The sequence below is a fragment of the Manis pentadactyla genome, chromosome 9 (genome assembly GCF_030020395.1).
Source record: "Manis pentadactyla isolate mManPen7 chromosome 9, mManPen7.hap1, whole genome shotgun sequence".
In the NCBI taxonomy this organism is placed as follows: Eukaryota; Metazoa; Chordata; class Mammalia; order Pholidota; family Manidae; genus Manis; species Manis pentadactyla.
Window position 1 is genome coordinate 49,143,789 of NC_080027.1, and position 21,410 is coordinate 49,165,198.

General features: G+C 44.3%; 1 protein-coding gene across 4 annotated transcripts in view; it reads right to left on the minus strand.

Moving 5' to 3' along the window:
* Positions 1 to 8,499, minus strand: part of NRIP3 (nuclear receptor interacting protein 3) — a 34,477-nt gene extending 25,978 nt beyond the window's left edge. Inside the window, exon 1 of one of the 4 annotated variants that reach the window (XR_005033647.2) lies at positions 8,217 to 8,496. Coding sequence is in view for 2 of the 4 variants with exons in the window: in XM_036930956.2 (XP_036786851.1) it covers positions 8,217 to 8,390 (174 nt within the window). In the remaining 2 variants the exon portion in view is untranslated. Of the gene's footprint in view, positions 1 to 8,216 lie in introns of all 4 variants that reach the window. The other 3 variants (XR_005033646.2, XM_036930956.2, XM_036930957.2) reach the window with 3 other exon arrangements.
* Between the last annotated feature and the right edge of the window lie 12,911 nt (positions 8,500 to 21,410).

Consider the following 21,410-nt stretch of genomic DNA (forward strand, 5'->3'; position numbering starts at 1 on the left):
AGGTTCTCCAGGAGACCTAATAATAATGAAAGTGGCTACACTACACAACAGATTTTCAATGTAGACAAAACAGCCTTCCATTAAAAGATGCCATCTAGGACTTTCATAGCTAGAGAGGAGTCAATGCCTGGCTTCAAAACTTCAAAGGACTGGCTGACTGGTTAGGGGCTAATGCAGCTAGTGACTTTTAAGTTGAAGCCAATGCTCATTTACCATTCCAGAAATCCTAGGACCCTTATGAATTATGCTAAATCTACTCTATAAGGATAACAAAGCCTGTATGAGAGCACATCTGTTTACAACATGGTTTACTGAATATTTTAAGCCCACTGTTGAGAAGTACTGCTCAAAAAAAAGAAAAAAAGATTCCTTTCAAGATCCTACTGCTCATTGACAATGCCCCTCGTTACCCAAGAGCTCTGATGGAGATGGACATTGAGATTAATACTGTTTTCATGCCTGCTAACACAACATCAATTCCAAGGAGTCATTTTGACTTTCAAATTTTAATATTTAAGAAATACATTTTGTAAGGCAATAGCTGCCATAGATAATGATTCCTCTGATGGACCTGAGCAAAGTCAATTGAAAACCTTCTGGAAGGTATTCACGATTCTAGATGACAGTAACAGCACTCCTGATTCATGGGAAGAGGTCAAAATATCAACATTAACAGGAGTTTGGAAGAAGTTGATTCCAACCTTCATGGATGACTTTGAGGGGTTCATGACTTCAGTGTAAGAAGTAACTGCTAAACTGGTGGAAACAGCAAGAGAGCTAGAGTTCAAATTAGAGCCTGAAGATGTGACTGAATTGCTGCAATCTCATGATAAAACTTGAATACATGAAGAGTTGCTTCTTATGGATGAGCAAAAAAAGTGTTTTTTGAGATGGTATGTACTCCTGGTGATTATGATGTGCTCAAAGCTCAAATGATGGTATCACTTTTTTTAGCAATAAGGTATTTTTAAATTAAGGTATATACATTTTTTATATATAATGCTATTGAACACTTAATAGACTACAGCACAGTGTAAACATAACTTTTATATGCACTGAGAAACCAAAAATTCATTTAACTTGCTTTAGTACAATATTTGCTTTATTGCAGTGGTCTGGAAACAAACCCACAATATATCTGAGGTATGCCTGTATTCTATTGTATATATATATATATATATATATATACACATACATCTTCATCCACTGATGGACACTTGGATTGTTTCTGTATCTTGGTTCATCAATTCTCATCTGTACTGTAACAGCCTACTAACTTATCTTCTGCCTCTTCTTTTGTTCTGTTAAAACCATGTATCAGATAATATATTCCCTTAGTTAAAACCCTTCACAGCTTTCCCATTGTTTTTTGAACAAAATTCAAACTTCTTACCATGGTCTATAAGGGCTCTGCTTTATTTGGTCCCTGTCCATCTCTCCAACTTCCATATACATACCACTCTCCCCTTCATTCATCCACACCTCCTTGCTCAAAACACTCCTTTCCTTGCAGTGCCTTAGTACCTGCTGTTCCCACTGCCTGAAATGTTCTCGTCATACTTCAAATTGTTAGCTTGCTCTCATCTTTTAGGTCTCAACTCAAATGTCACTTCATCATAGACATCTTCCCTATACTAATTAAAGTAGGTACCCCACCTCTCTAGTTACTAACATATCCCACTATTTCTTTCATAGTAATTATAAATCCATAGTTACTTTGCTTATTTGTTTACTATTTCACTCTCCCTACTAGAGTGTTAATTTCATAAGAGCAGTGACCTTATCTTGATCACAGCCATATCCCCAGCTCTTGACATAGTACTGAACAAACAAATCTCTACCCTTTACTTCTTAAATGAATCTCTCCTGATTAACATAATCACTAACATCATCATTCTTTCTTTCAGAATCCCTTCAATACTTGCACATTACATAGTTTGTACTATTTGCATTCCTAACTCCTTGACTGTTACTTTATAAATTTGCTTAAATGGTTTATTTTATTGTTTTCTGAAATACTGGCTTTCCAAGGGCTGTCTTCAACTTTCCTGATGTTCTTCAAGATACACAGTAGTAATTAGCTAGGCAGATGCTGCAGGTACTGTGCTGGACTTTTGGACATAATTCTCAAGTCATTCTCCTGACATGAATCCTACTTTCCGCTTTACTTCAACAACGTCACACCCAACCTAAACAGACCCTGGTTCTCTACTGTTCATGAAATGTGGCTGCTAAACCCTAATCGGGTAACCTTTAATGTGCTGCTTCCATCATTATCAGGAGCTTCTGAAGAAAATGCGCTCTGTGGGCAGTGCTGTATTCTGGGTGGAAATAGCCAAGGTTCCTCAATCTGGCATGCAGTCTGCTTAAATATCTCTTCCAAACAGGCTGTAGAGTGGGAAGAAAACTGAAGTGGGAGGGAGCATTATACTGCAGGGTGCAACAGAATCATGATTGGGTCAGGAATTTCTAAGGCCACTTTCTCAATCCCTTTACCCATGCTGCACTGAACCCTGACAGAAGCAAACTAATGGAGTTTTGTGGTCCACAGAATGGACCAGACTGGAAATGGGGAGATGACAAAAGTCTTGCCTTCTTTGTAGCATTTACTCCCAGAGGAGAATCCCATGGTTCTAGTTAGCAACAGAACTACAACTAGAACCACTTAGAAATAGAGTTAGGCAAATATGGTCCACAAACCAAATCCAGCCTGCTGCCTGTTTTTGTATGCTTTTGTTTATTGAATAAACCTTTATTGTTTATTGAAACACAACCAACCCGACTTATTTACCTTCTATGGCTGCTTTTGCATTATAACAGCAGAGTTGAATAGCTGAGACAGCAACTGTTTAGTCTATAAAGCTGAAAATATTTACTATCTGGTCCTTCACAGAGAAAGTTTTCCAATCCCTGACTTAGAGTAGCATTTAAAAATATATGCTTTGGAATCAGACAAACCTAAATTTAAGTTAGTAAATACTTTGTAGTGCTTTTGTGAGGATTAAGTGAAATGATCCATACAAAGCCTTTAACACTGTGTCAGGTACAGAGTAAGCACTCAAATGTTAGTAAGTACATGGATATGATTTTAAGTGTTTGTGTATATGTATTTAAAATTTTCACACTCAACCTACAATTGAAACTGACTACCATTCACTTTTTTCCCCCCTAAAAGGACATTAAATTATCCTACTCCATTTTAGTCTTCATTGACTGTTTATAAATAAACATGGACTCCTGATAGATTCTCACTTCAAGCCCAACATACATGTCACTATCTGGCCTTGGTAATCTAAAAGAACACTAATATTTGTGCCTTCTCTTTGTTTGCTAGTTGAATATACAACACATGACCCATTCTACCCCATGGGAACATAGACCGGTTGTCCTTGGATTTATAGTTGCTTGAAAACACATGGGAGTTCACCTAAGGCAGGCTGTCACATTGCCTCAGGCCTTCTGTGTTCTGTTACTTTGCCTTTGCCTTGTGACCTGACAGACACGTTATTTCAAAGAGAACAACCTTATTCCTGATTGTTACCTGCCTTGTAGCTTGGTCTGAGATGGTGGTTTCTCAGCTGTCCATGGAAGGCTGCATTTTTGTTGGAAAGGATTCATACATAGGCAGGGAATTGGACCAGATAACCTTTAAAGTTCTTACTCTGAGGTTTTATAGGGCACATTCTGGAGAAAGCCTCCTCTCCCTAATCTTATAGTCAGTTGCCTCACCAGGAAATGATGAAGCTGCAGTCAAATGATGGTCTCCATCACTACCATCATAAAGTCCAGAGTAATGACTTCTTCTACTGAACTCTAGTGCTTATTGACTGTAACCTCTTGGCAACTAGCACAGGCTTCCATGTGGTGTTATTTATTTTCTCATGGAACTGTCTCCCCAACAACTATACTTGAATAACTAATAGACATCCCAAACTTAACTTGTTCAAAAATCAAATTCCTGACTCTTATTCCCTATCCTGTTCCCTGTTCCCCTAACCTGTTCTTCCTGTAGTCTTACCCACTTCGATAAATGACAACTTTATTCTTCCAACTGCTAGATGAAAAATCTTGAGGTCATTCTTGACTACTTTTTTTCAGATTCTTAATCAAATCCATCAACTAAATTTGTCAGCTCTGCCTTCAAGATATATCTAGAACCCAATCTCTTCTTGTTCCCTTCAATGCTATTATGTGGCTCTGAGACTGGATGACTGTTAATAGCCTCCTAACCAGTCTCCCTGCTTCTACTCTTGGCCCTCCATAGTCTAATCCACACAATAATCTGAGTAATCTTTTTATAAAATAAGCCAAATCACATCACTCCTTTGCATAAAGTCTTCTACCAGTTTCCCATATCAGTTTAAAAGCCAAATATCTTATACGATGACCTATAAAGCCCTAAGTAATCTGGCCTCCTACTACCTCTTTGATGATATCTCCTATTACCCTCCCGTTTGTTCATTTTTCTCTAGCCACGGTTACATCTTTACAGTTTTTAATCACCACAAGCACACTAACATTTCAGGCCTTTGCGCCTTCTGCCTAGAACATTCTTCTCCAAGATATTTTGCTCTCTCATTTCCTTCAGTATCTCCTAAAACATAAGCTTAATGAGAGAGGCCTTCCCTGACTACCCTATATAAAATAGGCTCTACTCAACTCTACCTCAGCCACTGCACTCCCTGTACCCTTTCCCTGGTTTAATTTCTCCACAGCACCAATTGCTATGTGATATATTGTATGTTTACTTGTTTTTATTTTCTGCCCTCTCTCCCTACAAGAATGCAAGTTCCATGAGGGCAGGAACTCCATTTTGGTTGGCTACGATATCTTCAGTACCTAGATTATTGCCTAATGTGTAATAAGTGTTGAATAAATATTTGTAGAATAAATTTATTAATCTGTCCTGTCCTCCCACCTAATCTATAAATTCCTTGTAGACAGAAATTCTGTCTTCTTCTTTGTGGTCTTAACACCTAGTACTGTGTCCTCAACACAGCAAGTGTTCAAATTATGTTTGCTATAATTAGGATGCAACCATGGCTCTAGAAATCTTCAGCTTGCACCACATTCTGGTATTGTACTGATATTTAATGCTCCTCTTCTAGGGCTCCAAAGTTCTATGGTCTAAGACTTGTAGCATTATGGATGTCTTGTTGCATTAGGAATAGTTAATGTACAGAGTACCACCCAAGACTGCTGTAATTGACAACAGATTCTGATCAGGTAGATCGGATACTCGGTACAGGGCTAGTCATTGGCTTCACTGCTTTCCACCATCCTTGCCCCTATCTTCATTCCTAAGTTTAGTGAGTTTTGCTAAAGCATTTGGCTATAAGCAGAATCAGTCATAAATAGAAAAGTAAAACTCTCTCTATTGTTGGACAATGAAAGATATGACCTGTCCCTCAGTGATATTATCATATAAGAAAGACAGACTATTATCCCATGACAGGACTATCTTTACAAATTAAAAAGTCTTTACCTCAGTGAGAAGAACATTTATGAACCTGGTAGCTAAGGCAAAAGAAACCATAAGAGGAAAAACTCCAAGAGTGGAGATTTTTTTCTCAGTTTCATCAACTTTTAAAAAAACAATAAATTAAATAAAATATTACTCATATCTCCAATTTTGGTTCTTAATCTAATACAGAAAAAAAACAGCACAAGTTAAAGGATAAATAAAATAAGAGAGCCATACATGAGAAATAAGATTAATTTCCACAGCAGACTTGGTAGCAGCCAACTACACACAAACAGGAATAGGACCATAGCACTTCCTGGGACCAAGAGAACAAGACTACATTTGATTGCCTACAAATGCTCTTTGCCAATCCAAAAAAAGTTTGCAGGCTGGTCAAATCATGAATGTTACAGAAACAGCATGGTAAAAGATAGATAGTTCAGAAAACCCAGCAGTATAATTCTGATATAGGTCACTAGTATGAGGAAAACAATGTACAATCTTCTCACTGGCACAAACCACAGAATCAATTAAAATTAATTTGTCCTTTCCCCATGTCTCCCTTTGGGTTTGTACTATAGACTTATTCAGTTTTGACATCTTCAAAATTTCACTACAGTGAGAGAAAATTGAGTCAACACCAGTCTATACTACCACATGTATTCATAAAGGGAAGGATAGAGTATTTCTAAGAAGGTTATTTCTAAGACTACTGAGGTAGCCACAGCAATTCCAGGATGCCACTTCACCCCAGTACTCACAGCTCTCTGAGTCCTATCTCAGTCTGCCTTGGCTTCTGTGACCTGTTCTAGCTCTTCTGTGCAATCATTTGCACAGTAGAGGTGTGAAAATAGCAAAAGAGGGATATCAACTCCATAGCAATTGGGTGTGCGGGAGGCAGAGAAAGTGTGAACCATGGTCCAGGGTCTAACAGTAAACTGCTGAGTGTCACATTCATGGCAATAACCTGCTTCTTGAGAATCTATCCTCCTTTCAGCCTACTGCCTATATCCTATGCTATTAGTTCTTGCATGGTTCAGTTGAGACAGACTGGAGTCAGAAAGCAGATGGAATTTTTACTACACAGGATGAAGTAATACATGGAATGCTAGGCAGAAGGACAGAGAGGTAGTTCCTCAAGGATCACTAGGGAACTCTTTGACAGATCAGGACAACCAAATGTCAATCATATCCTAAATCCAGCATAACAGGAAGAAAAAAAATTCCACATTTTACTTCTTTTCCTGAACTTCTCTTTCTTTGTTTCTGTGGCTTCCAAGAACTAGGATAATTTGGGCTGAAGATAATAAGATTTGGACCTGATTTGCTAACTTCACTTGGCTTTAAAGTGAAAGAAGAGAAGAGAGTTAACTCTTCTCTAGGAAAACATTTCAGTCACTCACCACTCTGAGCATGAATCAGATTGACTATCCTGTGGCTTGTGCAGGAAAAATACTTTTGAAAAATCAGAGCAAGATAACTGGGTAGACATCCTCTGCACATAAATAACTACTCTACCATGATGGTGAGGGCAAATCTGATATTGGTATCTATGTGTCATTAGAGTTGTTTAAAAAAGAAAAAAGGAAAGTGGATTCAGAAGCTCTGCCCTCCACAGTCATTCTAGAGCTAGAAGTAGTAATTTCAGTGAACCAGGCTGACACTACCCTTCCCTGCCAAATCAACCATTTTAAAAGCTAAAGAAAAATACCAGAAAAATTGCAGAGTCTACTTCATTTAAAAGACATTTAATTAATGCTTCATATATTATTGCCCAGATGAAAAAAGTGATGATGAAATTCAAGAAAACAAGTAAACTACAGGAAACCTCCAGATAAAACAAAACTAAACATAAATTTGTCCCAGCACCCTACAGTGACTGAAGGATGAAAGTCAAACACAGGTCCTTAAGCTAGTAACCCTTACCCACCCATTCTCCTCCTATTATAGACAGAGCACAGAGTGGTCTTTGAACTCAGACCTCCAGTCCTGGAGTTTCTCCTCCTTAATGCATTTTTACTGAATGAAGAACAGCCCTGCTAGAAAAAAGACTGTGCCAGCTCCACCAGTTAGCTGGTCAGTGAAATGGAGCAGCCTGGCTTCCTCTCTCTACCCACTCTTTAAGGGTAGCAGTGGAGTAGAATGAGAGATGAGAATGATGAAGAGATGTTTGGGGTTCAGGAAACCTTCACGTTCGACCCTTTTTCTCTCTACCCCCTCAGGATGGAAGGCCAAAGGTAGGTAAAACCAAAATCAAACGGAGAAGTAGATTTTGCCTAGGGGGAAAACGGATGCATCTGGATACGGTGACTGCCAAGAAGGCCCCCCCTTTCCACGGCTTTCTCTCCGTCTCACACACATTGGGAGTCACCTCTGTCTGGGTCACAGGACGGCCAAACAGCCTCCGGGGCTCCGGCTCTCGCAAGCAAACTGGGTTGGGGAAGAAAAGGCGACCTAAGGGCCAGGGGGCAGAGCAGGGTCTCTTCTACTCGAGAGAAGGGAGACACGAAGGGAGGAGGCAGAGCGGAAGGCGGCGCGAGCTAGAAATGCGACGACGGAATCCTGCGAGGAGCTGAAGCGGGGCTGCTGACCGGAGAGGATTCTGAGGCGGCGGCAGGAGACAGTGGCCAGCGGCGGGTCGGGGTGGTGACTCAGTGAAAGCGGCAGCGAACGGGCCCCGGGAGACCGCGCAGCGAGGGGACGGGCCGCCGCGCACGGGGAGGCCAAGGCGGCCGCGGCCGCGGGGGCTCACCGTGTCCTTGGACGAGCCCAGCTTCTTGAGGCCGTCCAGAGGCAGCAGGTCGGCGGAGTCCTTGTGGATGAACTGCACGGCCTGCTTCATCCGGCGCTGCTGCCGCAGCGACGCCGCCTCCCTCATGTCCGTCTCCTTGCGGCCGCCCTCGGTGAGGAGCCCTGAGTAAAACATCGCTGAGGCGCCCGCGGCCCAGCTTCCCGGTCGCTCCCCGCTCCGCGGCAGCCCTCAGCCTCGAGCTCCTCCGGCGCAGAGAACCACGCGCCGAGCCTTATATAGCCGAGCGTGACGTCACGGGGAGCAGCCAGCGCGGGGGAGGGGGGCGGGGCCAGCACAGAGCCCTAAGCCAGCGCGCGCCACCCCTGCGTCCGCGTCCACTACCTGTCTCCTCGCCACCTAGCCGTGGGGAAGAGCAGGCCAGGATGGGTGGCGCTGGCGGGACGGACTCGGAGCGCCGGGAGTCCACCGCGGCCGCTTTAAGCGCCCGTCCCCGTTGTGGGTGTCTCGCATTCCCTGGACTGCGAAGCGGGTGTGGGAGCCCAGTGCCGGAGCAGCCTCTCCCACCCCAGCTGCCGCCCACCTCCAGGTCCCCGCTCGCCTGTCCATGCAGTGGCCGACCCCGGAATCACCGACAGCTGGGCCATGCCCCGGGTCCCGTCGTCCGCGCCGCTGCTCGGCTACCCAAGTTTCCACCTCCAGCACCCACAGCCTGGGCTCCCGAGGATGAGCGGCGCACTCCGAAGTTGGGATTGCTCAGGATTTCTCCAACTCCAGGTCGGTCCCCACCCACCAGGCCACGTGACTGGGGAGGGGGCAGCCCCAGCGGGCGGGCTGGAGCCGGCCATCCGGGACCCTCCCTCCTCCTGGCACCCTCTGCCTTGCCCGGCGTCCACGCTTTGCAGCGGTGGAAGCAGGGCCAGACGGAAGCCTGCGGGTCTTCCTGGGGTTGAGCAGCGACAATGGTACCGGCCTCGGTGCGATTGCACACCCGCGCGGAGTCCTACACCAGCTCGTCGCAACACCAGCAGAAAAGCAAGTTTTTTCTTAGCCAACCACTAGAGCTTACTGTCAGGAGGGTGTTTCACCCGTCTCTCCAGAATGCTTCCGGGAGCAATTGGAGCCCACTTTTTCTTCATGAATCTTTCATACTTCAAGCCATTCTAATGAGGACTTAAGGCATTTCTGGGTTCTGACCTCAAAGTTGTGACTTAGTACAAACCCCATTTCTGCCATAGAAACCACTGCCACTACCCTCCTCCCATCCTATCAGAAGCAGGCGTGAAGCAGAAAGATGTGCTCTCTGAAGAGAACCAACAAAAGTAACAATAACGACATTTACTGAGCCCTTACTATGTGCTCAGTACTAGAATCAACACTTGAAATGCAGTATCTCATTGAATTCTGGCAACAGCTTATAAAATAGTATTATCATTAACCCCATTTTACAGGCAAATATCTGAGACCTGCTAACTGGATTCCTGAATGTGCCTTGGTTCCCTTCCAATCCATAGTTGGCTGCTGCCAGAGTAATCTTTTCAAACTACAAGGGGGTCATCTCACCTCCCTACTTACAGAACCATAAAATGTTTCCAATGGCTCTTAAGATGAAGACCCACATTCTTGCATGGTCTGCCCCCACCTGCCACTCCACTCTGTATTTCAGCATCATGAGCCATCTTCCAGTTCCTTGGAGGGGCCATTCTCCCTCTTGCCAAATGATCTATCTTTGAATATCCTATTCCCCCTCCATGGAGTGCCCCTCCTGCCCTGTTCCAGTAAACAGACCTCAGCTTCATTACCTTTTCTTTAGGAAAGACTTCTCTGAACTCCCAGAGTGGGTGAATGCCCCCTAATTATATATTATGTATCTCTCCTGAAAATTTCTCCTTTTTTGGTGGTAGTGGTGGGGTGTTATTTGTTGTTTGATTAATATTTATCTCCTCCTAATATTTAGCTCCTAATTGTAGCTGCAGGAAGGCAACTGAGTCCACCATGTTTTGCCTACCTTTGAATCCCTAGCACATAGAAGGTGTTCAGTAAATACTAGTATGAGTATAGCAAGAAGTTAAGGTCTTGACCAAGGAAAGAAATGGTAGAGCTGGGATTTTAAACACAGACTGTGTGCCCTCAGAACCCATGCTGGGCTTCCCAGATCTGGAAGGGCTGGCTGGGTTTGACCTCATGAACCTACTTCTTTCCCTTCATTCCTTCCTTCAACATTTGCCCTAGATTCAGAGGTTACAGACACTTGTGGAAAATAAATCCAGGAGACCAGAAGGCTGCTCACCTGACTTCAGGAAACCCCCAGGGCTGGATCCCCATGCCACCCAACCCCATGCATCAAGGTGTCCTGCAGTAAGGGTGAGGAGGAGGGTGGGATTGCAGTGCACCTTCCAGTCCCCTGGCAGATTTCCAACCGTGAACAACAGTGGCTGACTTGGCCCTTTCTGTCCTGTCGCCTGGATTCCTGCCTGGTCACTCCCTCCAGGCACAAATCACCCAGGGAACGGGGAAAGACAGCCTTGCCTTGTCTCTCTAGGACAGGTGCCTCTGGGTCGGCAAAGCATCAAGGCAGGCCCAACAGTGAGGGCTCCTGGGGCTGGGGCTGGAACAGCTACTTTCCTCTGGGAGGAAGCCAGGCAGGCAGGTCCAACTCCCACCCTTCAGGCAGCTCAGTACAGCTGTGCAGCCTTTTTACTGAGGATGATGGACCAATGGAAGAAAGGGGGCTCCTTTCATAAAGAGATTCCTCCCCACCACGCCCGCACAGAATGCCAGGAAGCTGAGTGTCTCTGGTTGAACTGGAATTTGTCCATATCAAGTGTTGCTGAAAAATAAATAGGGCTTTGGCTGGAGCTGAGAATCTTTTGTGAATGCAGAGCTCTTTGCTGTAGTGGGGTTTGTGTTCTGCAACTGGATCTGTGGCCACAACACCCATTGGTCCCCTCATCTCTCAGAGATCTTCCTCAGCCAGACTGATACCATCACTGCTTTTAAGCATGGGTCTATGGGGTGAGGCCAGCCCCTCCCCCTGCACATACACTGGGTTTCTACAAACTGAAGACTGGCTGGAGGCTCCATGTGAGGAATATCACCTCTGGGCAGTTTATCCAGTTTTCCAAGTGACTTTGGGCAGCTCACTACCTCTAAGCCTCGGTTTCCTTACCTATAAAATGGATGTAGTGATATTGCATATAATTGGCTTTGCATATAATGGGCTCATAGAGCCAACCTCCCCTGCCCCAATGACCTGTTTGAATGAAGTATAATATAGTTAAAAACACAGGATTTGGAATCCAATAACATATCTACCTCTCAGGGCTGCTCTGAGAATTAAATACAATAACACACCATAGCACCTTGTAGCATGTAGTAAGGGCAGAAGGTAGCTACCGTCATTACCTGGGACAGCCTCAGGAAAACCTATAGACTAAGTCTAAGACTGGGCCCTGGCCTTATGCCTCCTTCCAACCTCCCTACAGAGCTCCAGGCAATGCAAGTCAGACCTAAGCATCTTAAACTGTCCCCTAGAAGGGATGCCTCCTGACACAGGGGCTGGCCAGCTCTCTTCCTCCCCCTAGTGGCCCTGGATTCTGAATTTACCATGTCAAGTGGCTCTGTTCTTAAGCTGCCTACATCCTGCCTTGGCTATTGTATCTGTCCTTGAAATTGTACTAGACAGCTGATGTTGTTTCAGTTAGGATTTTTATTTGTGTTGTTCTTATTATAAGTGCCAGAAGTAAGGGCAGTTGAAAAATTCTTAGACAAAAATGCAAACTTTTTGGTCTCTTTAATTAAAAAGTGCAGGGATTTCAGTCATGGCTAGATCCGAGGACTCAAATGATGTTATTACTGTACTTCAGCCCTGAGCTGGTGCCACTGTAGGCGGGCTCTTCCTGTCTCATGTCTTTCAGCAGCTTCAAGCTTACAGTCTCTTCTCCCAGAAACCCTCCTTTGGGTCTTCAGCTAATGGAAACCTTTAAGAGTGGGGTACAGGATGAGTGCCAGGGCTGGAAGGCCAGAAAAGTAGAAGGGAAGACTGGAGGTGAAAGGGGAGACTACCAAGGAATTTTTATCCCCCTTCCCTTCCCACCCATGCATAGTTTGCTCTGATTTTGCCCTTGAGCACATCCTGGAAATAATGGGCACTGTCTGGATCCCCCTTTGCTCACCACCTCCATTCCTATAGCTGAGGAGTCACCTTCCTCCTCCAGTGCCCTCACCACCATCCCAACTTCCTCTGACAGGAAGATTCTTCAAACAACTGTCCACTGTAGGTTCCATATGTGGGCCAGGATCTCTGGCTCCACAGTGCCCATGGCTTGCCCCCAGCCTTAAAGACTGTCCAATTTGGCAGGTTAAAGCAAAGACAAGAGATATTTCTGTCTTCTTCCTAAGGAGTGACTCCCAGCATCACCATAGCCTTATAGAACAGGGCTGATGGCAGCCCTGCTCGTGTTTCCCAAAGTTGGCTGGGTCCTTTGGATCCATTCCTGTCAGCAATTATTTTATTTCCTGGGATGAGGACAGGCTGTGACCTCAAATCATACAGCAAAGAGGAGAGAAAGGAAGAAAAAAATCTCAGTAGCTGAAGTAAGAGTGTCTTGTGAAAAGAGGGGAGTCTAGGCTTTGAACACCAGCTCTGCCTCCTGCTTGCTGTGGGACCTTGTGGGACTTGCAGCCTTCTGAGCCTCAGTTTACCCATGGCAGGGCTCTGTGTGGTTTAAATAATATAACATGTAAAGCACAAGGCCTGGCACAAAGTCAGCCCTTAGTAAGCATGAATCCTCTCCCCTCTCCAAGAGAGGTAGAGAACCTGGAGAAAGACCGGCCCACTAGAGGCCAGTGGAGAGCTCTTGAGTCTAGAAACAGACCTCCAAAGACGGCAAGCCTCTCAGAATGCAGTGCAGCCAACATCTGGCCTGCCTGTTTCCCTATCAGACCCAGCCAAAGGCGAGAAAGCCTATAGGGCAGCTCACACTGGACTCCTCCATCTACCTCAGAGCTCCACCACTTTCCCCCAAAGTCACTAAGCATGCTGCTTGGGAGTGACGGTGTGAGGTCAGTGGCCCTCACCGGGCAAGCCCCAGGCCTGGCACAAATGGCAGCAAAGAGACAAAGTGCTCTACGGAGCCTGTGTAGATGTACAGACCTCTCCACACCACACACACACTCCCACAGAATCCACTCTGTTTTCACAGGGCTCTCTGCACTGTCCCGACAGAAAAGCCATGTGTGATTATTTTTAAACTTTTTATTGGAGACAATTTCAAAAACTTATAAGTTGCAAAACTGAAAACAATCCAAAGAACCCCTGTACATCTTTTAACCAGATTAACATTTTACTCCATTTGCTATATCATTTACTTTCCCCAACACACACACACAAGATTTTTCTGAACCATTTGAAGATATTACATATATTATGACCCTTTACCACTAATACTTTATTGTGTTTTTCCTAAGAATAGGGATTTTTCTTTTACATAACCACAACACACATATAAACTTCATACATTTTCATTGATTCCTTTATCTAAACTCCTGTTCACATTTCAGTTTTGTCAGTTGACCCAAAAATGTTCTCTACTCCGTGTTCCTCCAGGACAGGACCCAGGCTAGGGTCAGGGGTTGGATTTTGTCATGAAGTCTCTTTGGCCCCCTTTAATCTGAAACATTTCCAAAGCTTTCCTCATCTTTTATGACCTTGACATTTTTGAAGAATATAGTACTCCATCTTTAAAAAAAAAAACTTTGAGATGTAATTCACATACCATACAATTTACCCACTTTAAAAGTGCACAATTTGAGGATTTTCAAAATATTCACAGAGCTATGAAACCATCAGTATCAGTTTTAGAACATAGTCATTACCCAAAAGACACTGTGTACCCTTTCACTGCCACTCCCCATTTCCTCCCAAACTCTCCAGGTCTAGGCACTCTGTATCTGTAGGTTCTGTTTCTATGGATTTGCCTATTCTGGCCATTTCATATAAACAGAATCTTATAACATATGGCCAATTGTGTCTGGCTTCTTTCATTTAGCTTAGTGGAAGAAGGAAGTTTTCAAGGTTCTTCCATGTTGTGGCAGGCATCAGCACTTCATTTCTTTTCATGGCCAGGTAATATTCCATTGCGTGGCTATATCATGTTTTGTTTATCTGTTCATCAGTTGATGGACTTTTGAGTTGCTTCTACCTTTTGGCTATCATAATTACTGCTGCTGTGAGCTTTCATGTGCAAGTTTTTATGAGGACATAGTTTTCATTTCTCTTGGAGTGGCATTGCTAGGTCATATGATAACTCTATGTTTAATCTTTTGAAGAACTAACAGACTTTTTCAAAGTGGCTGCACTATTTTTACCTCCCTACCAGCAGTGTATGAGGGTTCCAGTGTCTCCACATCCTCATCAACACTTTCTGTTATCTGTCTCTCTCTTTGATTATAGCTATCTTACTAGGTATGAAATGGTGTCTCATTGTGTTTTTGATTTGCATTTCCCTGATGGCTAATGATGACAAGCATCTTTTTCATGTGTTTACTATTATATATTTTTTATCTTCTTTTGAAAAGTGACTATTCAGATCCTTTGCTCATTTTTTAAGTATCTGTCACTTAATTATTGAGTTGTTAGAGTTCTTTAAATCTTCTAGCTACAAGTCCCTTGTCAGATATGCGAGTTACAATTTTTTTCCCATTGTAAGAGTTGCCTTTTCACTTTCTTGATGGTGTCCTTTGAAATACAGAATTTTTAAATTTCATTGGTGTGCAAGTTATTTTTCAACTCCCCTCCATTTAAAAAATAGAATATTCCTCCTTTTGTTTTTATCCAGTTACCTTGTATTGAGATTGACATTATTCATTCTTGGCCTGAGTCCTTTATAGGTGATGTTATGTTCTTTTCAGAGGATCTGGAGCCACATGATGTTCACAGGTCCTTCACTGAAGATTATAATTCTGATCATCTGATCAAGGTATTGCTTGGCTTCTTAACTGTATAATTACTGGATTTTTTTTCTCTCCCATCCATACTTTTTAAAAAATTGCAGTTCTCTCTTTTCAGGCTGTCTGCACTCCATCAGCATATCTCACTTTGAATTCTGTGCTCTCCCAGGTACAGCCTGCAGGGCAGTCAGACCACCTAGGCCAGGCCTGAGTCCTCATGTCTCATCAGAGACTTTGTCCTGCTGACCTTGAAGGTTCATGCAAATTCCTCACTGTTTCCATTTGGGCCCTGAGTTCACATCCTGCCCAAGAGAGTGTCTTTACTGGCCTACAGCCCTGAGCACTGCCTCCCTACAGTCAGAAGGTGGATTCCACTCAAGTTAGAAACATCAAACTTGAGATAAACACTTCTGGAGAATGTGTGATTTGGGGCTCAGTGAAATATACTGCCATCCTCATCAGGGACCAAGGAACAGAATTAAGGGAAAAGTTGACAGATCTCCCTGTATGTATGTGCTTAATTCTCACAACCCTATCCAGTCAGTACTATCGTTATCTTTATTTACCATATGAGGAAACTGAGGCACAGATAGGTTAAGTAACTTGTGCAAGGTCACACTATTAAGTGGCAGAGTTGAGATACAGATCCAGGTACTGCAGAGGCCATAAAGGGAGTCTTGTTGAAAATAAGCATTATGAAACATAAATCTTAGAAAAATTTTTCACTAAGATAAACAGAGAGAATGCATTCTAGGGAAAGTACATTAGGAATATTGGGAGCAGGAATATTGGTGGGAGATGCTGCCTGGGTCACCTCAGTCCCTCACTGGCAGCCCTGAGGGAGGGTTTACCAAGCCTCTTATACTTGCACCCAGGTCACCCAAAACTCTAGCTTGGGTACCTGATGTGCCTGTTAAAAGCTGCCTTCCTCCGGCCAAGTCACCTGGCTTTAACATTGGGGTCCTGGGGACATATTCTTATTTGCCATTGCCACCTACTACACCATTCATGGTTTTATATGATGGCATCATATATGTGCAGCTGCACTGCCACTGTGTGACAATGACCAATTTGTGGTCATGCACAATGAGTTACCCATAAGGCCGCAGAGGGCTGAGCATAGCAGGGCTGGCCAGGGTTCACAAGCTCATACTCTTCTGCTGGCCATGGCCATGTCAGTCACACATTTCTGGACTCTGGACTCCCTGAGGCATCTGTTCCATTTCCTGCTCAGCATCTATTAATTTTTTCAACCACAAAGTATTTCTGATAAGGCAAAACCAGCACCCGAGCCCAGATTTGAGGAAGATTTGTATTTCTGCTTTTTGCACTGTGCCAGGAAAAGATGGAAGACTCCAAATTATGCCTGGAAGTTATCTTTCAGTCCTAGCATAGAATATAGGACCAGAGGATGGTCCAAGTCAGGGGTGAGTAGCTCTTGGAACTACATGTGGTGAAACATTACACAGGATTACAACTGGGGTGATTTTTTCCTCATTCTTTCAATTCCTTTTTCCTCCTGTCTCAGCAATAACATATCCAGCCTAGCATGGTGCCTAGAGCATAACTGTGAATGAATGAATGAATGTGGACTGTGTGTGTGTTTAGACATGATTCAGAGCATTGTTGATAGTCTCAGTGACTGCCTAGCTGGTCATTAGGCCAGGAAGAGGGAAGGAAGGGACCTAAACAGATACATTCTGAGGGCTGTATGAAACAACATGCAATCTGCCAGTTGTTCAAATCACAGCCCTGGTCCCTAGTGTCCCACTGATAACATTTTGTCTTGGATTATGAGCATTTAAGCTCCAAGGCCATGAAATGACTGAAACACTGGCCTGTTCTACTTTACAGCCACTAGGTGGCGCCTGTTCTAGCAATTGCAAAATGGCTTGTTCACAACTGGGGAGATTTGGTCAGCCTGCCCGAGATGAAATGTCACGTTCTTGCTGGGTGGGTAGAAGAGCTTGCCAGGGCCAGTTGCTGCCAGGCTTGGTTTAAGGAGCCAATGCCCTGGGAGGGACCTGGATTCATGACTCCAGTGATGAGCTCACCCTATCTAAAATAGTGACTTCCACCACCTCCTCATCCTCTCTCCTTTTGCTCTTATTTTCTCTAACCAGTTATCACACTTAACTTTACTTTTGCTTGTTTTGTCTCCCTCCACTAGAATATAAACTCCACAAGAGCAGAGACTTTATTTTGCTCACTACAGCATCACCAGCTCCTATAATAACCTAGCACTGAGTAAGCCCTCAATAAAAATATTGCATAAATGAATGAATGAACCCGTAACAAAGAATTATTAGTAACTAAGGTCTTTAGTCACATTCTCCTAATGAGAAACTGAAAACCAAGCGATGCTGAGGTATTGCTAATGTTTGAAGTAAGTGGATTTAATTTGTATCTCTCCTATTCAGTTAGAGCAGCCTGCCTGTGAATTAGAGTGGTTTCATTTCCTAAATCTATTTTGATCCTACTGTGTTCTCTGGAAAGAGATACCTGCTGAGTAGTTCTCTCTGTGACTGTCAATCACAGGAGCAGCCTGTGGGCCTTAGTGAGCCAGCGGGCCTCTGAGGATGGTTTCCTGCAGGCTGAATAGGACTGCCTGAAGGGAGAAGAAAGCAGGGTATACCCCTAAGCTGGGTTCACAAGCCTCTGGAGTAGAAGATATCACAGGAAAGAAGCCTCACCAAGGCTTCTGATTTCCTGTGGATGGGCCCCTGTGGCCTTGCTCAGGACCTGGATTCAGAGGATGCCTGCCTAGCAAGAAGGCCATAGGTAACAAGGCTCCCCTGACTTGGTGAGAAACTGCTTAATTACAGCCTCACCATATCCATTTGCCTCCCAAATACTGGCTAAGAGTCATACAGACCTGGGTAAGGCTCTCAGGACCATCCTGCTGTGTGAAAGAAAGCAGAAGGGCTAGCAGCCCTAGTGAGAGGCATCTCTCCTAGACTGAGAAGATCTAGGCTTGGCTGGGTGAGGGCGCTGGGGTTTCCCAGAGCACAGGCCCACCAGCTGCAGTGGTCTGCAGCAGGCAACAGACCGAAAAAGATATGCCTGAGGGCAGGTAAGTCCTTACTTTTATGTAGCGCCGCTGTTTGTTGCCTTTCCTGAGTTAACACATGACAAATTTTAAAATCACCTGCAAACCTAAATCCAATGAGTGCCTACAGACGACACACTTAACAGCTCAGAGGATGATTCAGAGGAAGCAATTTCCACAGGGAAGATAATCATGTTAGTGTGAAGAGGCAAACTCTTTTATTAGCATTGGAAACTCAAGGGAAACGTTGCTAAATCATAATGCCACACTTAAGTAAATGGCTCAAGAACAATATCCAGGAAGGCGCTGTGCAGACCCCACTTCCACTCAGACTTCTCCACGGAACTAGCTCTCCTAGAGGGAAAGTGAAGCTCTGACCTCTTCCTGTTTACCTAATAAGCAGCTTTTCTAAGTCCTGGTCTCCTGTGCCCACACAGGGGACCCCAGCGCTCAGAGCTCCCCAGTCTTATCTACATACCATTACCAGGGGTTTTTAACCTCACATCTCATGTCTTTATTCTGTGACACTGAAATGCATACTGACACTCCACCCCTGACCTCTCCTGGGGCTTCATAGAACCAACTGCCTATTTGAATTTTCTATTTAGATATCTAATAGGCACCTCATACTTAGAATGGCCAAAACTGAACTCTCAGTTATCTCTTCTTTTCCACTGTCTTATTATTGCATAAGAAATCACCTCCAAATTCTTGGGACTGAAAACAATGATGACCGTTGATTTTGCTCACAAGTCTGATTTTTGGGGGGACTTAATGGGGACTGCTCCGTGAATCAACAGCTGGACCAGTTGACCTGGGGCTGGAGAATCCATTCCCAGGATGGCTCACTCACATAACTGCCGCCTAGGTGCTCATCTGGGCTACAGGCAGGGGCCTCGGGTCCACTCCACCAGCTGCTATGGCTTCCTTCAGGCGTCACTGAGTGCCTAGTGTGAGTTTCCCAAGGAAAGGAAGTGGAAATTGCCAGTGTCCTAAGTCCTGGGCCTAGAAACTGGTAAAGTGTCACTTCTGCCATATTATGTTGGTCAAGCAGCCAGAGAGCCCAGATTTAAGGGGAGGGGGAAAAAACAGCCAACTTTCCATGGAAGGAGCAGTAAGGATTTGTGGACGTGTTTAAAAATGCCTCCATTCTGGGTTCCAAAGCCTTATGTGCTCTGGCCCCTGCCCAGTTCCCTGGCCTCCTCTTATACTTCTCACCTTCTCACTAGACTATGATCCTTACACACACTTGTTCCTGCCTGGCAGCCTTTGCATTTGGCTTTCTTCTTTCTGGAATGCTCCTCCCCTGATTTTCCCAAGGCTGGTTCCTTCTTGCCATTTACTTTACAGATGAAATGTCATTTCCCCTGAGAGCCCATCCATAATCCGCAATCCTAACACAGCCAAGCAGTTCTCTGTTCCAGTAACCTGTGTTAATTTTCAACACAGTCCTTACCACTAGCTGATACTTTTTGTGGTGATCTATTTGTTCCTTGTCTGCCTCCTCCCTCTAAATTATAAATTCCATGAGGGCAAGGGCTTGTCTGTCTTGTTACTGTACATCCCTAAGGCCTAGAACGGTGCCCAGCACAGAGCAGATGTTTGATAAATATTTATCAGTTTAGCATGTAGCAACAGTAGCCCCAGCCACCCAGCCTTCCAGCAGGACCATGGCATCTCTCTCAGGCTGCCTGACAGGTGTTGAGGAGAGGCGGGCAGCTTTAGTAGGGCCTCGTTGGCTGGTGCTTGTACCAAGAGCACAGATCTGTGGGTGGGCCTGCTCCTGGGGGATGCTTCACCAAGACCTCCTTCCAACCTCCAGCATGTTCCCCCTCTCTAGCCTCCTTGTTAAACAGCAATATAGAATCACAGTCTTAAGCACAAAGTTACTAATGTGCTTAGACAGGATGGCGCAGTTTGGCTCACCCCACCTCTGTGTTGGATCAGCTCAGGTTATATTTCATTTGAATATTCATCTTATGGTTTGACTCAGAAATGTAGGCACAGATCTGTTATCACAAATTCCAAGTGCTTGTTTTAATAATTATTTAAAAAAATAAAGATGTTCAAAATTTTTAAGAGAAATTTGGAAATGGGTATTTTAGGACCCATTCAAATAAAGAAGAAAAGTTTGATTAGGGTTTACAAAAAAAAAAATCAATGTTATTAATAGGTTAAAAAATAAGACTGCTGAGGTGAAAAGTGAGTTCAACAATAATGAAATATTCTTTGTTTTCTTTAAAAATAATTTTGACCATTGCTTAGTACTTTGGTGTAGAGAACGTACAGAGTTAGCTTCTGAAGTAACAAAACACTGGTTGTGTATGGTCAGCTCATTCTCAAGCAAATGGTAGCTTGTTTGATAGGAGTCCTTTTTATTCACTAATGAGATTTTTGCCTATGGATTTAAATTTATAAAAATTCTGTAATATGGAAAGCTCAAGTTCCTGTGGAAGAAAAGGATTGTGAGGCCCCACTGTGCTGACCAAAAGCGAGATGATTCTGTAATACTGAGAGGCCAGGATCTGTGTGGCTGCTTCTGGCAGTGGTGTGACCATCAAGAGTGAGACCACCCTTAGTGGTGCTACTCATGTCTTTGGAGCAGTCACTTTCTGACCTTGCAGAGTGGGGAAGGAAGGCAAACCTGACAGGCTGGCCTATACCACATCCCACCTGGACCTCAGACGCCGTGTGGTGGGAAGCCCACTGAGGAGAGGCGGGCAGGACCCTTGGCAATACTGACTCGGGGTTTGTGAAATCTCCTTTTGTGACAGTAGATGATTGTTATCCACCAAGGGGCTCACATGTGACCCTCTCTCTCTAGGCCAGAATGCAGTCCCCAGCAGAGTGTCAGAAGGCACAGCTAAGGGTGCTAGACTCAGCATTGTGCATTTGCTACAGAGTGGGGGCTGGCGATGAGGAAGGCCACCAACAGGTCTACATTAGTATGTCTGTGCAAGTGCTTAGCTTTTATCTTTCTGTTTCTAATTCTTTCTGCTTGAAGTATTTTTTGATGACCACTCCTTAGAACTCAAGCTCCTGGGATCAAACTTAGGTCATACAGGCTGTGGAGAAGCAGAGCCTTCCCAGGTCTCAGGTGATTAGCTGGCACCTGGAGGGCTCTCCCTCCCTTCCTCTCTCCTTTCCTGCTCTGCCAGAGCCTGCACCTGGGTGCGGAGGGCTCCCTAAGGGAGGGC